The sequence below is a fragment of the Porites lutea genome, chromosome 11, assembly GCF_958299795.1.
Source record: "Porites lutea chromosome 11, jaPorLute2.1, whole genome shotgun sequence".
Lineage (NCBI taxonomy): Eukaryota > Metazoa > Cnidaria > Anthozoa > Scleractinia > Poritidae > Porites > Porites lutea.
The window spans coordinates 9,974,645-9,993,710 of record NC_133211.1 but is presented as its reverse complement, the minus strand read 5'-3'; the positions used below and the strand labels follow the sequence as shown (position 1 = coordinate 9,993,710).

The window sequence follows — 19,066 nt, the reverse complement described above, 5'->3', positions numbered from 1 at the left end:
ACTCCTGCCTAAACGAAAGCGAACTCCCCGGGGTGTCCATTTCGTTCGAGGGGAAACAAGTGAATATTCCCACCCCTGCCCGCAAGAAGAAAACCCACATTGACTCAATCGATAGGTGGCTTTCGGCCTTTGCTGTTTTTTGTACAATCTTTCTGACTTCCTTCCCCCACAGGGCTGTCGAGATGTTTGCTTACCAAGAGATCATCCGCTCGGCCTACCGTAAGTTCGCGGGATTTGCATGGCTCTCCTACGATATAGACTTTCGTAGGAAAGCAGCCGCCCACCATTCCCTTAATTGGGGGGAAAGGGATATACAATTGTACCTCCTGAAATTTACAGGGCAGGCAAAATCCTCTTGCACCATATGTGGTAGTGGGGATCATTTTTCTCATGGGTGTTCCCTCTCTGCCCTTAGGCCCAATCCTACCCAACGAGGAACGTGTAACAATTACAACAGAGGTGCCAAATGCAGCCAGGACCCCTGCTCCTTCAGCCACCGCTGCAGGGTCTGCAATGGAGAACACCCTGCCTACCGACACGATGACACCCCTTCAAAAACTAGAGGCCAGGGTGATAAGAAACTCTCAAACCGCTAAAGCCGCCATATCATACAAACCCCAAACCCCGGTGAATGTTCCCCTGCTACACAAACTTTTTAAGACTCACCCTAATCAAGCTTTTGTAACTAGACTTTGCGATGGGTTAAGCCATGGTTTCCACTTGGGTTACAAAGGTAACCGCTTCCCCAGAGCTGCCAAGAATCTCCCATCTGCCATCCAACAACCCCAAGTTATTGAGAAAAACCTGCTAGAGGAAGTCCAGCTTGGTCGCCTGGCTGGCCCCTTTGAATCCCCCCCTTTTCAAAATTTTCAAATTTATCCCCTCGGCCTAGTCCCCAAAAAAGGGAAGCCAAAAGTGGCGCACTATTTTCCACCTATCCTACCCCAAGGGGTCCCCGGATAGCTTAAATGCTAACATACCCATTGAGGATTACACCCTTCAGTATATTCGGATTGACGATGCCATTGCCCTGGTCCTCAACCACGGCCCCGGGTGCTTTATGACAAAAACTGACATACAGTCCGCTTTTCGAATTATCCCCGTTCACCCCGGGGATTGGGAACTCTTGGGGATGTCCTGGAAGGGTCGTTATTACTTCGACAAAGCCCTCCCCTTCGGGCTAAGGAGTGCCCCTTTTCTCTTTAATCAACTCGCTGATGCCCTGGAATGGTTGGTCAGACAACACCTGAACATCCCCTCCATCATACACATTCTCGACGATTTTTTCATTGTTCAACCTGCCCCCTCGTCCCTTTGTGCCACAGCCCTCTGCCGGGTTCTTACCCTCTTTGAGGAATTAAACATTCCCCTTGCCCCACAGAAAACCTTTCGCCCCACCCAAGTTCTTGAATTCATGGGAATAACACTCGATTCCGTAAACATGCAGGCTCGTCTCCCCGAGGATAAGTTAAGTAATGCCCGGTCCCTGCTAGCGGACTGGTCTTCCAAACGGGTCTGTCGTCTACAGGACCTGCAGTCCCTCATTGGGACTCTGCAGTTCGCCTGCCGGGTTATTTCCCCTGGTCGCCCTTTCATGCAGCGCATCATTAACCTTACCCGGGGTTGTGCCCGCCCCAAGCGGATTATTTTTCTCACCCAGGAGTTCAGAAAGGACATCCTCATGTGGCAATTTTTCCTCGACCACTGGAATGGTGTTAGCCTTTTTCTCCCCCCTTACACAGAATCATCCCCACAAATCCATTTATATACAGACGCAGCGGGTGCAGTCGGATACGGGGCCTTCTTTGACAATCAGTGGTTCCAGGGAAAATGGCTCCCCTCCCACCAGCTCAACCCCTCCACAGGGATAAGTATTACCTGGCAAGAGCTTTACCCAATTTACCTTGCCTGCATGATTTGGGGGCCCCATTGGGCTAACAGGAGAATTTGTTTTCATTGTGACAACCAGGCAGTCGTCGCAGTTTTGTCTGCTAAAAGCTCAAAAATTCCCCGCATCATGAACCTTGTCCGTTTGATCACCTTTCAAACTTTGAAGTTTAATTTTACCTTTACCGCAAAGCACGTCCCAGGGGTCGACAACGGCATAGCTGATAGTTTATCTCGCTTTCAGATGCCCCGGTTCCACCAACTCGCACCAGATGCATCGCCCGTTCCCTGTCCAATCCCTCCTTTCCTGACGAAAGTTCCAGCAGCAGGCTGCTCACTACATTTTCCAGTCCATCGCCAGCTCTACTCGTCGAACCTATTCCTCTGGGGAGCGACACTTTATTAGATTTTGCCTTTTTCATAAACTCATTTCACCCCAAACCCCTTTTCTCCCTACCAGTGAATCAACCTTAATTCATTTCGTCACCCACTTATCCAATACCGTTTCGTATGGCACTATTAAAGTTTATCTGGCAGCAGTTAAGAATCTCCATGTTGAGTTTGGCTGTCCCCTGGACTTCTCCTCCATGCCCTTCCTATACAAGACCCTTCGAGGGATCAAATCCTCCCTCGGGATTGCCAAACGGGCCCGGTTCCCTATTACTATTTCGATCCTCCGCCAAATTTATGCCAAACTAAAACCCTTCCAATCGTTGGACACAGATTCTTCAATGTTGTGGGCTGCTTTTACCCTTGCGTTCTTTGGCTTTCTACGTAGTAGCGAATTCACTTACAACGGCAAGTTCAATATTCAATCCCACCTGACAAGATCGGACGTCCACTTTTACCCCAACATTGTCCAACCTGTGTCTTTCGAGGTTGTCATCGAGAAGTCCAAAACAGACCCTTTCCGTGAGACAGCCAAGCTCACTATCGCCAAATCAAACTCTACTGTATGTGCAGTCACCGCGTTAAGAGACTATCTGCTTCAAACTAATCCCAGTGGAGCTACCCAGCCCCTCTTCCAATTCTCGGATGGACGACATCTTACTCGGTCCTCCCTCACCAACAACTTACGGGCTCTTCTCAAGGTTTGTGGATTGGATAGTACCTGCTATGCATCACACAGTTTCCGCATTGGAGCAGCCACTACTGCGGGGGCTGCTGGCCTTCCAGACTGGCTCATTAAAGTTCTTGGCCGTTGGAAATCTGATGCATATCAGTCGTACATCAGGACACCCAAAGAAACCATTCTCCAAGTCCCTCAAAATTTGGCCTCCTGTCTATCCAGTTAATGACTCGAAAACAATTAGATGTCACATCGCAATGACTATTGTCCACGCTTCCTTGGCTTTGGGAACACTGTTATGCTGCTCTATACTGTTTATCACGAACATTCTTATGTTGCGTAAAAAAAAAAACAACAACAACAAAAAAAAAAAAAAAACCGAACAACATGGGAACACTACGGTGTCTCTTTGTATTGTTTATTGAGAACACTATGATGTCTCATTGTAACACAATTGAGAACACTGTGTCCTACTAGAACATTCATTAAGTCATGCTACCCAAGTTTAGTTTCGGTTGGGTTCTTAAGTTAGAACGTGATCATACCCGCTTGTCCACTCCTCAATCCCCTTTCTCCACCGATGGTCTCTGGTTCATTTCATTTCCCCGTGGAGCGGATAAGAGCTGTATCCAGCCCTCGCGACCAGGTGGAGAAAGGGTCTTAGAGACTGGGGCTTTACACAGGGCACTTCTCGTATTACTCGGCGTTTTGGGCGGGGAATTGCTGCCTGCGGCACCCCTTCAGCCCTGTGCTGAAGCCCCGTCAGGGAGGGGGGGCTATAGGATTTGCTGGACTTGGTTAACTTGGCCCAAGGACATTATGCCGGCCATGCGTTTTCACGCGTGAACTATGCCCTCCCTTGCAGTACAGGCATGAGGCACCCCCTCGGTATGGCGCCATGTACCGAGGCCCCTCATTCGGTCATCATCCGGTCGGTGGGTTTTATCCGAGCCTTGCGGGTATATTCCCTGCCCAACTTTGCCCACCAAAGAATATTGTGTTTTTCTCTGCGTCTGCGCGCTGTAACATTAATTGACATGAATGATGCTGATGTTCCAGAACATACACCAGTAGGAAAGCATTTCCTTGTTTGCTGTTTCACGATAAGTGAGAGAGAACTGGAACTAGACAATCAAAGTTTACAACATGACCTAAACTATGTATCAAGTTCCATTTAAACTTATGCATTATTCTAGTGAGTTTTGCAATTTTTCATTGTATTTGTATTTGATAAAGATGTTTTCTTTTTTGTAATTTTCGGCAAGCTTACATAAATGTGAATATTTACTTTTTTTTTTCGCGGTTTGTTTTGGTGAGTTTCTTTAATTCGTCCCAAACCATTCAAGTTTACCTAATGATTGTTATTTTGCCAACAGCTTTAGATTACTCCATTACTTGTTGTACTGAATACTAAAAATCCAAGCTGTCCTGTTTCACTTGCCCCAGCAATCCATTTGCCATTATCTCAATGGGGTCTTTGATGTTCCAGGATATGCTTAACACCTTACGCAAGTTACCACAAAGACCCATGTTAATCCTGGCAGGCAATTCTAGAGAACAACCTCCATTACAGATGGCATAACGGAGAGTAAAGCAAGGCATCCACATACTCATTGATGGCGCATTCAATATCAAAAGTGAACAGCAAACATTAATGCAACAATTCCAATACAACCATCCTTCATATGCTACCTTTCTTAACCACATTAGCTATGGTCGCCCCAATCAGTAGCAACTGAATGACTTTCAAAAGTAAAAATTTATACTGCCAAAAGATTGAGCTAGTGATGCCAAAATCTGGAGCACTACAAAAGTAAACTGATTAGACCCTCGTTACTGCTTACCATGAAGCTGCACAGCAAATGATGTCATTATACACCACATTTTCTGTGTTAATGGAAACCAACAATACAACAAGAAAAGCAGTCTTTCCATGTACCCCTGCATATGCCATCACAATTTGTAAAGCCTGGGTGCTACATTGTGTTCGTCCCTGGAAAGAGATGCCTCTGAGTACTCCATTGGCAACTCATGAATTCACACCTGTCAAACACAATGAATTTAGACATTTGGAAAACTCTGCAAATTCAAGTAAAGGTTTTCAAATACACCTGACAATCAATTTCTAAAAAGCATCCTTATTACCCAACCTGCCTACACTCCAAAAGGTGTCGCTCAGTTTGCGCAGACCAATTACCTAGAAGATCTCCTTCAAGATCTTCCCAAAGTGCGAAGTACTAGAGAGAATGAGGAATACCAATTGACCTCAACAACTGACTATCTGTGGGACATGCAACAACAAGAAGACAAAGATGAAGATGAAGAGGAAATCGTCACCTAGAAAACACTCTCTGATATCAATCCAATGTCTGGCAACAAGAGCCAACTGTCTTACAAAGAGACCCAGGCCAACCTGGCTACCAGCATGCCCAACATGCAAGTGCCTGTCCAAAAACTCCAACTACAATGGTGAAGAATCGTAGAGTCACCACAGTGAATCACACTGTGAGAATTACCAAAATAATGTGATACACGCGGGAAAAGCGAAATAGCCATGTGTTATTTCTCCTGAAACATTGTCTGACTCCATTATGAACTTTACGGTTGCATTATGAACACTGTGTGCAACTGCTTCATAATATCCATCATCAGCCCTGGGATTGTTATTCCTTGTTCTAGTTCTTGTTCTCAAGGGTATCAACATAAATCCATCATAGGAGTTTGCATTTTCTCCCCGTTTTGTTGCATGACAGTTTCTGAGGAAGTGACATTAGTCTTTATGATTTTACTGATGTAATAGGATCAGCTTTTTCTTATGAAAACATTAAATGTTACTAAATTTAGTACGGAATGATTGCAGATTTGTAGGTTTCACTGGTTTTATGGATCTGTCAACGCTGGAATCCAGGCATGAAGTAAGTTCATTTTGGTTAGTTAAACTGATGTATAGATCTTGGATTTCTAGTTGCATTTACTCATCAACAAAACTGAATTGATTTACTGCATGGTTGATACTGTTGAAAGCAGAAAGATTTAAGATCTAAGAACATTTAAGATTTGCAAACTTTCTAAGTTTAGGAAAACACATAGAAACCTCCGTGATAGTTGTTTTTGAATAGCGTGACAATCCATGCTGAAATAGTTGCTAATGATGTAATGGTCTAGAACTGGAAATGTGAAGGATCATGGGATTGTAAAACAAGTGCGAGATTGAAGAAGACAATAATGTCTGTAGAAAGTTGTTCCTGTTGATGTGATTAAACCAAAGAACTGGAGTGAGATAGTTATTTGATATCTCGTGTTGGTATCTTAGCGTTTACAGAATAGAACAGATACAATTAATTACGCTTCAATAGCTAATCCTTGTAATAAAACATTTTAGATTGTTTTGAAAAGATGTTTTCATTTTCTTTACATACATTGTAACCTTTAAATTTTCAGATTGAATAATGAAGAATTATCTGCTGGCTCGATTTAAACTATTACAGGATTCCATCGTTCTGTTTGGGGTTTCACTCCAATAGACCACTCCCAGACAAAGAGTGCAACATTTAGAACCTTGCTGTTGTAAATTTCAAACAAGTCAGAAAAACAATATTCCTTCACAATCACTACAGATTGCTCATAACCTTGGGACACAATCTCACACTGAGAATGACTCTGCTAATTAGAATATAATGCCATTTAAAAAGTGCAGGATGCTGATGGGAAATTGCTGACTCATAAGAACCACTGACATCTCAATTTGAGATCACCTCATACAACAATTTGATCATGGTAGTTTTTACACTGTAACAAACTGCAAACTGAAGCAATATTTGGGAAAACAGCCTGCTACAACATTGCATACCACAGTAATTACGCCAGCCGAGAGGCATACAACAAACCAAATGGCATTTGTTGTCGACAAATAAAGAATGAATATTCACATGCACATCTCATTTGCAACTACAGATATTGCCAAAAGAAAATAACCAAAAATCCTGGCTCTAAACTTATTTGCTCCTTGAACTGCAACAGGCCAATGTTTTTAAAGTGAACTTTCATCTTGAAAAAGATGACCAACACTACCCAGTGAAAGCCTTCCCAAAGATAGTAAGCAAGTTTCTATAACAAGATGTTTTCAAAAACAAAGAAAGCATTGAAAGTTTGATGGAAAACTTGTTACTACTTGAAAATGTGGACTCTTAATTTTCCCCACAATAACAAACTTGTGGTAAATATGCCGTAAATATGCCAAACCGTAAGTAACAAATTCAAGAATGATAGATCTCCGCACAGATACCTCACTTTAGGAATTCGAACTAATCCTGCTAAAGTTACACACAAAAAACCAAAAGAATTTAGGGAAAAACCCACTACCAATTTCACTCTTCAGCTACTGCTATTTCCAGATAAAATTTCCTCCTTTCCTGGAAAGACATCCAGCCAGATGGGTATTGTTACTGACAATTTGGCTCAAAGTTGCTTTTTATTGGAACAATTCCACATACTTGGCAACACAGTTTTATGATCAAACAACAACAGAAAAGAGAAAAAGTGATGTTTTTGTGATTGGACACAATTGCCGGATGTTTCTAAAACGAAGACCTAAGACCCCATTGACTAAAACAAAGACCCCATGGACTAGAACGAAGACGCCATGGCTGAAACAAAGACCCCATGGACTAAAACAAAGACCCCATGGACTAAAACGAAGACCCCATGGACTAAAACAAAGACCCCATGGACTAGAACGAAGACCCCATGGCTGAAACAAAGACCCCATGGACTAAAACAAAGACCCCATGGACTAAAACGAAGACCCCATGGACTAAAATGAAGACCCCATGGACTAAAACGAAGACCCCATGGACTGAAACGAAGACCTCATGGACTAAAACAAAGACCCCTTGGACTAAAACGAAGACTCCATGGACTAAAACAAAGACCCCTTGGACTAACACGAAGACCACATGGACTAAAACGAAGACTGCATGGACTAAAACGAAGACCCAAGCTAGACAGCGAAGAGAGCTAGACAGGGAAGAGAGAGCCGTGCTTGCCAAAGATGATGCATACCAATGCAAGTTCTGGAAATACCTGGTATCAAACTACAAGATGATGAAGGATAACATAGTTGCCAAAGTCCGACGCCAAGCTGGGTTGAAAGACGGTCCTGACGGAAAACCAATCAGATCATACACCAAACCATCTGAATCCATGAACCATGTGGACAAAAGGACTAATGAACTAGCGATGGTGGTGTACAATTTTTGAATATACTTCATTTGCGTGAACATCATGTGATGTCCACTTTTAAGAAGGGTGTTGTCTCGGTGATGGATGGTAAGGAAAATAGCTTGACCAAGCTAGAATTTACAACCTCGGTGTTCGAAGAAATTAATCTGAAACAGCAAGAGGAGCTTCGTTTGGCCATCGCTGGAATAAGCGAAGAATATGAGCTTTCCGAGTTTGTGTCTCACTTGGCTGTCTCGCCCGACAAGTGGTTTGGCTGGAATACAGAAGGACGAGAGAAATATGTCTCAGACATGAATAAAATGTCCGTGGAGGAAGCAATGAATGGAAAATGCATCCGTGAGCCTGATGTACAGCCACAGCAGTTACCGGAGAAATAATTTACCAAGTTGTCTGTGGATGTGGCCCACTTTCTAGAACAAAATATGAGATACAAGACTGTCACGGCAAGACATGTTGTAGAAAGTGCGCTTCTTTTACTTAACCACCCATTTGCCATAAAGGAGCAGAGAGCATGCGTGAGTGCAAACGGTTCGGACGTGTATTTTGAAGCGGAGCGCTCCCTTCCTAAATGTGCCTGGAACTGTGAGAAATGAAGGTAGAATTTTACATGATATTATAATCAACCTAGTGTAAATGACGAAAAGTGGTAAAAACAAACAAACGAGGAGCCAGAGGATCTGTTGAAGAAGACGAAACGAACGACGCGAAACGTCCAAACATGGCGGACTCCAGCAACGCAACGGCTTCTCCTTCTTCTCCTTCCCACGACAGCCCTGAACCTGAGACGAGTCTAACTGAACTAAAAGAGATGCTATCCAATATTCAAGAAACCTTATGGACGATGAAACAGGAGAATCTTAGCCTAAGAGAGGAAGTAATGCATTTAAAAACAACTCTCAAAGACGAAATGCTAAAGTGGAAGAAGCTGGACTCCACGTTGGAACAAACTTCAAAAGAGAATGCAGAGCTAAAAAAGGAGCTCCAATTTACCAAGCAGAAATTGCAAACAGTCACCGAGGAAAAAGATAGAATTGACTTTGACTTGGAAGAGTTGGAGCAATATACGCGTAAAAACTCTCTAGAAATCCGCGGCATCCCTCAAGAAGCTTATACCACAACCGAGGATGTTATTTTAAAGATAGGAGAGGTATTGGATGTGCCGATCTCTCCGGGTGACATCAAAATTTCTCACCAGCTCAAATAACAAAACAAACCAATTATTGTCAAATTCCTGAGCCACAAGGTTTAATCCAGTCTTTATAATCCAGTCTTTTGTTTCCCACGTCAAATTATGCTACTTCACTAGGACAAGGAAATCGTATCTTCTTAAAAGAAAACCTCACAGCCTACCGACGTAGTGTTGTCAAAAAAGCAAATGGTATGAGGAAAAATGGACTGCTCGTTAGTGTGTGGACAATCGATGGTAAGATTTTTGTTAAGACTTCACCTTCAGGATCATCAGTAAGAATCCACTGCTGGTACAGGGGAAGGGCATCGAAAGAAATCTAGCATGCAAGAGGTTGCTTCCAATGTAACGTTGCTTTCTGTTTCTGTTATAAGTACTTTATGTCCCCGATCTTGTTTCCTGTTTATTTATGTATATGCTTTTGTAGTTATTGTCCTAATCATCGGCCAGTTAATTAACAGATCCTCTCTTGGTTATTTTTTTTCCCCATACCCCTGATCCTACAGTAACGGTATAAGTAAACACAGTATGTTGTATCCATCTTACTGGAATAATCTGTTAATTAGCAGGTCTAACGTTATTGTGCGTATTACTACAACTTACTGTTGTATTATTCTTTCTCATTTTTATGTAGTTTTGATCCAATCTGTGTAATATCGTTATATACTTTTTTTTAGTTTTAAATTTTGCAACTGTAATATGTGTTTTGTCAATAAACGTAAAATTACATTAAAAAAAAAAATATCAAGGAGCAGCCAACCTTACAACCAACCAGTAATAAATTCAAAGTCGCTGCAATCCATGGCAAGAACGGGAGAGTACAGTGTACAGTTAACACAAATTTTGTATCTTGCAACTGTCCCAGCTACAAATTTGATAACATTTGTAAGCATTCCATTGCAGTCCCTCAGTTGAAAGAGTGCCTTGAAGAACACTTGAACTTTGTCATGCAGAAATCCAAAGTTCCCAAAGAGTGCAGGGAAAAAGGGACGCAGAAATATAAACAAATATTGTCCCTCAAAGCAACAGAGCACAGCAGCTGAAGTTCCTCAAAGCAACACTAATGATGTTTATACAGAGTTGCATCACAATAATAATCCGTTTGTCATTTGCCTTCTTCCTGCAGAGGCAAAGCAATGCAAAACCTGCGAAGTGGACTTCTGTCACCAGCATTTACAGACATTTGCCTCAATTCACTTGTCTACTTGCCTTGTTTATGTTAGCATGTATTGTGTGCCTTACGTGTTTTACTTTTTGCATGGATTAAAGCAAAGGAGTAGTGATGCCACTAGATGGCATTAACAGCCGGTCAATTCAGATGTACTGAGGGAGTAAAAAGTAATCATCTGAAATTCAGGCTAGATGTAATGATCCCCTTTTTCCCAAGAAATAGACAGTGAAGTTCTCTTTTTGCCCGAAAAGCACATGTAAATACTAAGCGAGTGCCCCCAGGGCCTTCCATTATACTCCTTAATTCTAATTAATTAAATGTGGCTGACGTATCGGTAAAAAGGTCTATTAGGTACCCCTTTGTCAAGTTGGACAATGCATGTGCGAAAGACGACAGCAAATTAAGGCATTTCACAATTTCACAACAAACACCATATATAAAGAGGACCAGGAAACACTGTGCTGTGAGCTTTGAAAACATTGCATATTGCATAGGCTTCACTTCGCTATTAAACACAACTATGTCTAGAAGGACTTGTGGGAAGTGCAGATTTCATGGCAAAATAGAGCTAAAGGGCACAAAAGAGTCTATCCATAAGGTAATAATTATTGTTCCTGTGCGCCCTGCACATCACATGACCAGGTCTTAGCAAAGAAGAACACACAACGTGAAACCAAAGAAGATAGAGGAAGACAATGGCGGATGGGCCTGGCTTCTGGTGCAAATTTAACCAGAAGTAAAGACACGGCCACAGCTGGAGTAAGAAGTGCCACCACATCATTTCCTGAAATGGCCTCCAGTGCGTCTAATGACAGCGCTATGTTGGCTCTCCAGATCGCAAATTTTGAAACAGCAAAACAAGCCATGGAAAAGACCACACTGAAAGCTAAATGAATAAATTCAAAGATATGTTTGAGGGAAATTAGCTTAAACGAGTATTTCAAATCAATTTTGCATTATTTTGGTGTTAATTCACTCTCAGGCTTAACAGCTCATTGATGTAAGGAGCTGAACTTGGCCAGTCTTTGATTCAGCATCATTCACTTTTGACCCACTGGTCACATTGATTGGCAGGGAAAGAACCAATTCATAGTGGGTTTGCCTTGGTGTAACATGAATTCAAAGGTACAGATTTCAGGGAAAAGCAAGGTTTTGATGTTAAAAAGCCGAATTGAAACACACTTCCGAATAACAAACATATCCTGCCACCTATCAAGCTGTAGTGGTCCAAATTACTTCAAAGTTCTCTGTAAAATAGTTTTGCCATCAAAATTAATCGACAAAAGCATTTTTTAGATCGCCAAAACAACTGTAAAAACAGTCAAAACAACGTCGACCAAAACTGGTCCTATGGAAGTGTTGCCTGGAAACCAAAAAGTGCACCTAGACAAGATGTCAGACTGAGTGACGTCAAATGGAGCTTAGCCATGACATCATTGTTAGGCAACTCCAGATACCAAACCGATAGAAAGATTTATGACCAAAGCAATATCACTCTTTACTTAGTGATTTCGTGGAAGCCATGCACCATGCAAATTCCGACAGATTCAAAAACTTCGCTTTGGCAGGTGGGTGGAGAGACAATATTTTCACGGAAACTTTAAGTTCAACTTTACACGATTTGTGTGTGTGTGTGTGCTTTTTTCTCTGGCCTGTTTAATGTTACTTAATTGTGCTCATGTTAACATGGTTTGGGAGATCTCCTTGCCCTACACGAGTTAAGTGTCAAAGTTATCTGTGACTTTTAAGCTTGCTAAGCAGTACAAGAGACATGGATCCATGGATCCAGGACATGGTTGTGAGAAGATAGTTTCTCTTTGTTGTTGCTGTCATGTTGTATGTGATAAGTTTCTCTCTCTTGTTGTTATGTTGTGTGTGAGTAGGTGGTTCCTCTTTATTATCATGTTATGTGTGATACGTTTCTCTCACTAGATGTTATGTTGTGTATAGTTATATCCTCTTTCCTGTTTTTATGCTGTTCTTGACTAGTTACTCTTTCTTGTTGCAATGTTATGCTTGAGTAGTTCCCCTTTATGTCTTGTTTTAAGGTGGCTCGACTGGATTTTTTGGGGTTGATACCTCCCAACTTTGAGCATTAACTACGTCGGGATGAGTAAAGATATGGAAAAAAGATTACCACAACTGTATTATATAAAGATGAAAATTTCTTATGATCTGGGTTTTATTGCAATCGGAGTCGCCATGGCAACGTAATGACGCCATTACCTTTTTCATTTATCTTTGTGTTTCTCTGTTCCAGGAGTTTTTTGAAGAAATCGCTTTAGGGAGTATGTACCTGCTGTAATTGCCTCCATTATGGCATAGTTTGAACAAATTGCATGAGAGCGTTTTCGAAATATTTTGAAATGTAGTTTTAAGAATAATAAAAACAGTGAAATAGAATGCTAGCCACACAATTCGCTAATATTTTAAGAAAATGATAAGCTTTGGGAACGAGGCTTCATTGATGCAAATTTATATCTTTTGCTAGTTGTGCACGTGCATATGAAACTTGAAAACAATGCCAGTGAATAATGAGGACGCTAACTTGTAAACACAAAATCTGGGGGAAAATTGGTTATATTTGAGGCCCTATCTAAAAGCCTTCCCTATTTTCAATGTTCTTGAAACTTGCAGGGAATATTTCTTGACAATTGATCTCAGGATTGTCGAATTTATAAAAAAATTTATCGAGCGGTTTTTAGAAAAAGGTGAAATTTTTAGGCATGGACCAAATTACGTCCAAAAACTGTATCAAAAGCAGCTGAATGCAAGTTAATAAAATTCTTCTTACTCGTGATCGCCCGGAACAATTCCCCTCTTTTTTTGTATGCGGTTTTCGATGGGATCAAACCACTATGAGATGAAGCCTCGTTCCCAAAGCTTATCATTTTCTTAAAATATTAGCGAATTGTGTGACTAGCATGCTATTTCACTGTTTTTATTATTCTTAAAACTACATTTCAAAATATTTCGAAAACGCTCTCATAGAATTTGTTCAAACTATGCCAAAATGGAGGCAATTATAACAGGTACATACTCCCTAAAGCGATTTCTTCAAAAAACTCCTGGAACAGAGAAACACAAAGATAAATGAAAAACGTAATGGCGTCATTACGTTGCCATGGCGACTCCGATTGCAATAAAACCCAGATCATAAGAAATTTTCATCTTTATGTAATACAGTTGTGGTAACCTTTTTTCCATATCTTTACTCATCCCGACGTAGTTAATGCTCAAAGTTGGGAGGTATCAACCCCAACAAATCCAGTCGAGCCACCTCAATATGTTACGTGAGAATTTCCCCTCCCTCATCACAGTAGTACACTGTAAATAAGTAGATCCACTCTCTTGTTTTGCTGTGCATGAGTAGGTGGTTCCTTCTTCGTTTTCTTATGTTGCATTTCATCACTAGTAGAGGTCTCACACAGTGAGAGAAAATTGACAAGAAGGAAAGAGACCTGACTGGGACTGGTAATATGGGAGAGTTAACGTGTTTTGCCAAGCTCCCTGAATCGTCGTGGAAAATTTATAGTTTTTAATGCTGGGCAAATGCAAAAACCGGTCAAAAGCTTCCAAAGATTCTTTGTCATCTCCAGATGAAAAAAAATCGAGAGACAAAGTAAAGGTACACTTGACTGCTTCAGAGACTGACAAAGTGTTGGAAGCTTTAGAAATGGCGGAAGGTGTAGGGACAAAGCCTGAGGCTGTACCAAAAAAATTAGAAAAGCTTGATACTAGTGAAAGCTGCTTGAGCCAGATGCACACAACACTAGTGTGTATTGAAGAAAATGTAAGCAGGCTGGATTCAGAAGTCGAAGATCTAAAAGCAAAGTCAAAACAACTTGGCTCAACAGTCAATAAATTGTAAGAAAGCATTCAATTTAATGAGGAGGACATATCCGCCTTAAAACTTGAAAACAAAAAGTTACAACAGGATGTTTGCAAGCTCCAGAAACAACTTCTTTACATGGAGACTTACTCAAGGAGGGAAAACGTAAAATTTGTGAGGCTACTAGAAGAGCAAGTTGACAACATGAATGGTGGTGACGAAGATCACAATAGCGTACAAGCACAAATACAAGATACAAGAGGGATTATCTATAAATTTCTCAAAGATCAGCTTAAGATTCCAAATGCATGAGAAAGAATTGAATTTCAAAGGCTTCACTGCTTAGGAAAACCGAAAAGTGGAAGGTCACGTCCGATTATTGCATGTTTTTTGTGTTATGGAGATAAGGAACTAGTGATGGATCAGGCCTGGAGACATCTGAAGGACACGGAATTTTACGTCTACAATGACATCCCGAATTTGCTGTACAACTCGAGGAAAGGACAAATGAAGAAGTTACAGAAACCCAGGGAAAAAGGCTTTACCACCTACTTTAGTAAAGCTCAGCCCAACAAATTGTTTCTCAATGGAAAGTACATTGCCCCTGGTGAACCAATAAAGTGATATCCTTTTCAATAATAAGTTTTTCTCTACAAATGCCAAATAATCTCTTTGCAACAACTTTTCCACCTATCTTTTTTTTTCAAACTTTTATGTTTAACGATGTCAGGGAGTTCTATATATAGGAACATCGACCAGGCTATTACCAAAGGCGACGGAACCCAAAAGGATTTATTACTGTAATATGTGTCTGTATCTGTGTTTACGTTCTTCTGTGTGTTATTGTCCATCCTTTTCATGTACCTTGTACAATTTGCAAATATCTAGGCCTAGTAGTTACAATGATAAGTTACATAGCTGCTCTCCTGACACTCTCGACAAAGGATTTCCTTTCACACCTTTTCACCATGCCATCTGATATGGTAATTTGCTCCCTAAACGTCAAAGGTTTGTCAAACAATACTAAACAGAGAGAAACGTTTTAATGGTTAAAGAAAAAAAAGTTCTCTATTTACTTTTTGCCAGAGGTGCATACAGTGTAGCACAAATGAGACAGAATCTTATTGGCATTCTGAATGGGGATATTCGACTATTTTTACAACCTTCTCAAGCTCTAGGGCAGGTGTTGCTATACTGTTCAACAACAATTTTCAATTTCAAATTCTGAAACATTTTGCTGACCCCGAAGGGAGGTTTATTATTGCAGACATAGATACTGGGGACAAAATTATGAAACTAGTAAACGTCTATGCGCCTAAAGAGGACAATCCAGCCTCTTTTAGAAACATGCGTGACAAGCTGTGCTCCTTTGAATGTGATTTTATAGTCTTTGGTGGCGACTTCAATTAAGTTTGTGATGTTTCTAAAGACAAAAAAGGGGGTGTTGCCGCAACACACTTGAAATCTACAGATGAAGTAGAGGCTATCAGAGACGATTTCGAACTGGCTGATATTTGGCGCATACTAAACCCTGAGGCCACGCATTTTACATGGAGAAGGGAAAACCCTGAGGTCCAATGCCACTTAGATTTCTTCCTCATTAGTTTTTCTTTTTGTCCAGAGATCACGGAAGCCGACGTAGTGCCTGGTTACCAAACAGACCACTCAATGATTACATTTCACATAAGCACAGCCCAAAACCCCAGAGGACCAGGTTATTGGAAATTAAACACACACCACCAAACTGAAACCCAATACACTGAGTTGATACCAAAAACTATCACTGAATTGTGTAAGGAATATGAAGGCAAGAGTGAAGTTGATGAGATTTTATTATTGGACGTCATCAAAATGAAAATTAGAGAAGCCTCTTTAAATTATGCCGCAGCAAGGAAACGGTGGCTAGAAAATAGAGAAAATTGAAGAAGAAGAAGTTTTAGCACTCGAGAATAAGCTTGACAAACGTAATGTATCAGATAAAGTGAAAGAAAATATATGGACTGAACTCAGGATTAAGAAACAGCAAATAGAAAAAATAATCACCTATAAAACCCAAAGGGGCTATTCTTAGATCAAAATTGAAATGGTACAATGAAGGAGAAAATAACACAAAAATAATCTTTCCATAATCTGGAGAAATGGCACTTTAAGGTGTTTCGATATAGTTTTTCAGAGGCAATACCAATATTTTTCAATCGCTTTAAAAGTGATTTTATCCTTGTCTGATCGCTATAAAAATTTCATCAATGATTGAAGAGTTGGATTAAGTAATTACTGTATAGTAGCAATGTATATGTAAGTAATGCAAATGATGCAAATAAACAAAAAAAAAAAGAGTAAAGAGATCTCTGCCAGCCCCTGACACTTTTCACATCAAGCGCGGACTGCTCTTTCGTTAACCAGTGATGTTAGTCACATACCACACAACTTACAAAAAAAAAAACAACTCCGTAACTACTCATAAAGCAAGTTGGTAAATAATAAGAGTGAGTTTGATTGACCGTTTTCAAAAATAAGAATATGTGGAAATTTGTGGAAAATCTCTTCAACAAATGATATTTTTTCATTATAGGCAAAACAAGAAGAAATTTCAAATTTTGTGCAAAGTGGGTTAACCTTTAGAACACACCCAAATCCACAAACGTCAAAATATTGAAAAAGCAAAATCTGGTTTTCTGTGCATGCCTGAACTGAAGATAACATTTTGCATCTGGAACAAAAGCCTGTCAAGTACTCCATCTGTAAACAGCATTTTAAACAGAGCCAGACAAGAGAGTGACCAGAGAACAGCTCAACAAGCTACAAAAAGCATTTTGATCTTCCCCTTTGACAACCATGCTATCTTCATTCATTCAAAGAAATGTGACAATATCTTTCAAAATTGCTGCTTTATGACAAAGTACTACAAACGATTTATTATCTTGTGAAAGGTTTGAACCCAGGAGACATTTATTAAATAGATGGGATATCATCCTCATATCATATCCCACCTACTTATTTACCACCTTGTTTACATTGGTGTTTTTACCCTTCCATTAAACAGGTTCGACTGACGAAACCTGTCTGCTAAACATGACAAAAGACTCTTACAGCCACAAAAACAATCAAAACAATCAAATCTCACCTTAAAATGTTTTATCCAGAAATAGTAGACCTCTATACAAGGTTTTGGAGTCAACTTTTCTTCCACTGTACATAGCTTTGCTCACAGTTTGTATCCGATCAGACTACTGTTATCACCCTGTGTGGGGCAAACATAGCAACATAAGATGAAACTCTTGACCAATCAGAGTGCACAAATATCTTTTTAATCACCCAAATAATTATACTAAAATTATTTACCCTTGAGTTTACCAGTTTGTTTCCATTCTTGTCAATAAATAAGACATTTACCAGCGGGTAAATGCAGTTAATGGAACTTGACGCCCAAGGGGGGGTAGGCTGAGAAAGTCTTTCAAGGCCCTATTCATGGCTAGACCTTAATCATGATAAGTTGAGGTAGTTAATAGTACAACCCAATCCACTGCTTGGAAACTTGGGGTTGAAATCGCTTAAATCAGAATGGATCAGGAAAATAACCACACAGCAAGCAAAAGCAAGTAAAGTGGATAAGGTAAGGTGTATTTTATTGAAAATTCCAGCAAGTATTTACCTTCTTGAATCTTTTACCGGAATTCCCATACAAATCCTTTATGTTCACGGCCATTTTAAGGATTTTCCATATGAAACCACTTATATTAATGATTAACCTAACCTGAGATCAGGCGTTATTTTTTTTCTTTTTTTTGCTTCTTTGAAAACAGATTATAGAGACAAAGGGAGAGGGCATGATTGCAGGCTATGATTAACCTCTCCCACTGAGCTTGGGCCGCCTGTGGTCTGACTACAGTGTTTGAACCTACCTTCACGTTTTGTGAATAATACATCGAAAATAAGGTCTCCCAAGTGAACTACAGGCTTGAGGCTAGAGTCTTCATTTCACCTCATTCACTGTTTGGACAAGTTAGATAAAGGATTTTTCCAAGCCAGGATTCGTTTACTTGAAATATGTTAACTTCTGAAGCGGACACCCACAGCCGGCTACATATCTTCTTTTGCACGTGCACGATTTCCATGAAGTATCGTTCAGTGTCTCACTACTTTCACGTCTTCAGCACACTTTCAGGAACTTTCAAAAAGACTGTCCCACTTTCTTGATTTGGAATTTTCCTTAACAGCGTATTTCTAAATCACTTTGTCATTTAAAACTCTTTAAAACTTTCAAAACAGACCATTCTGTCACTAGCTAAACCGCCATCTTGGCAAAATGATGATGCGCAATAGAGTTGCGCAGTGAACACACATGGACATTCACGAGTCTCCAGATACATAGAAGCGAGGTTATTTGAGGACGGTACTTTTGCAGAAATTTTACATTTACGCATTAACTTCCATTTACTTTCATCCGCACTATCCGCATCCAATAGAGGCCTAACCGTAGGTCCCATTTCACAGCACTTTCACTGACTTGTTCTTGTGGCACTTAAAAACCCACATCACTATTCGAAAACTTTACGGGTTGTTGGATTGGGTAGGGATGGCACCTCGCATGGGACCTGAGTCCCTTTCGTGCGCATTCCCTCTGGGCAGGCTTGTGTCCAGAAAAGCTGGTAAATGAATTAATAAGGGGCGTAGGGTAAA

General features: G+C 40.6%; 1 protein-coding gene, 1 long non-coding RNA gene and 1 pseudogene across 2 annotated transcripts in view; 2 read left to right on the top strand and 1 right to left on the bottom strand.

Moving 5' to 3' along the window:
- LOC140952982 (uncharacterized) overlaps positions 1-2,199 on the top strand; it is a 3,333-nt gene extending 1,134 nt beyond the window's left edge. Inside the window, exon 2 of the mRNA XM_073402450.1 lies at positions 416-2,199. Coding sequence (XP_073258551.1) covers positions 416-963 — 548 coding nt within the window. The 3' untranslated portion in view covers positions 964-2,199. The remainder of the gene's footprint in view (positions 1-415) is intronic.
- Positions 1-17,629, bottom strand: part of LOC140953014 (uncharacterized) — a 26,390-nt gene extending 8,761 nt beyond the window's left edge. Inside the window, exon 1 of the long non-coding RNA XR_012167429.1 lies at positions 17,511-17,629. This is a non-coding gene — a long non-coding RNA (uncharacterized lncRNA). The remainder of the gene's footprint in view (positions 1-17,510) is intronic.
- On the top strand, positions 7,989-10,685 carry LOC140952274 (uncharacterized; annotated as a pseudogene).
- Positions 17,630-19,066: the final 1,437 nt, after the last annotated feature.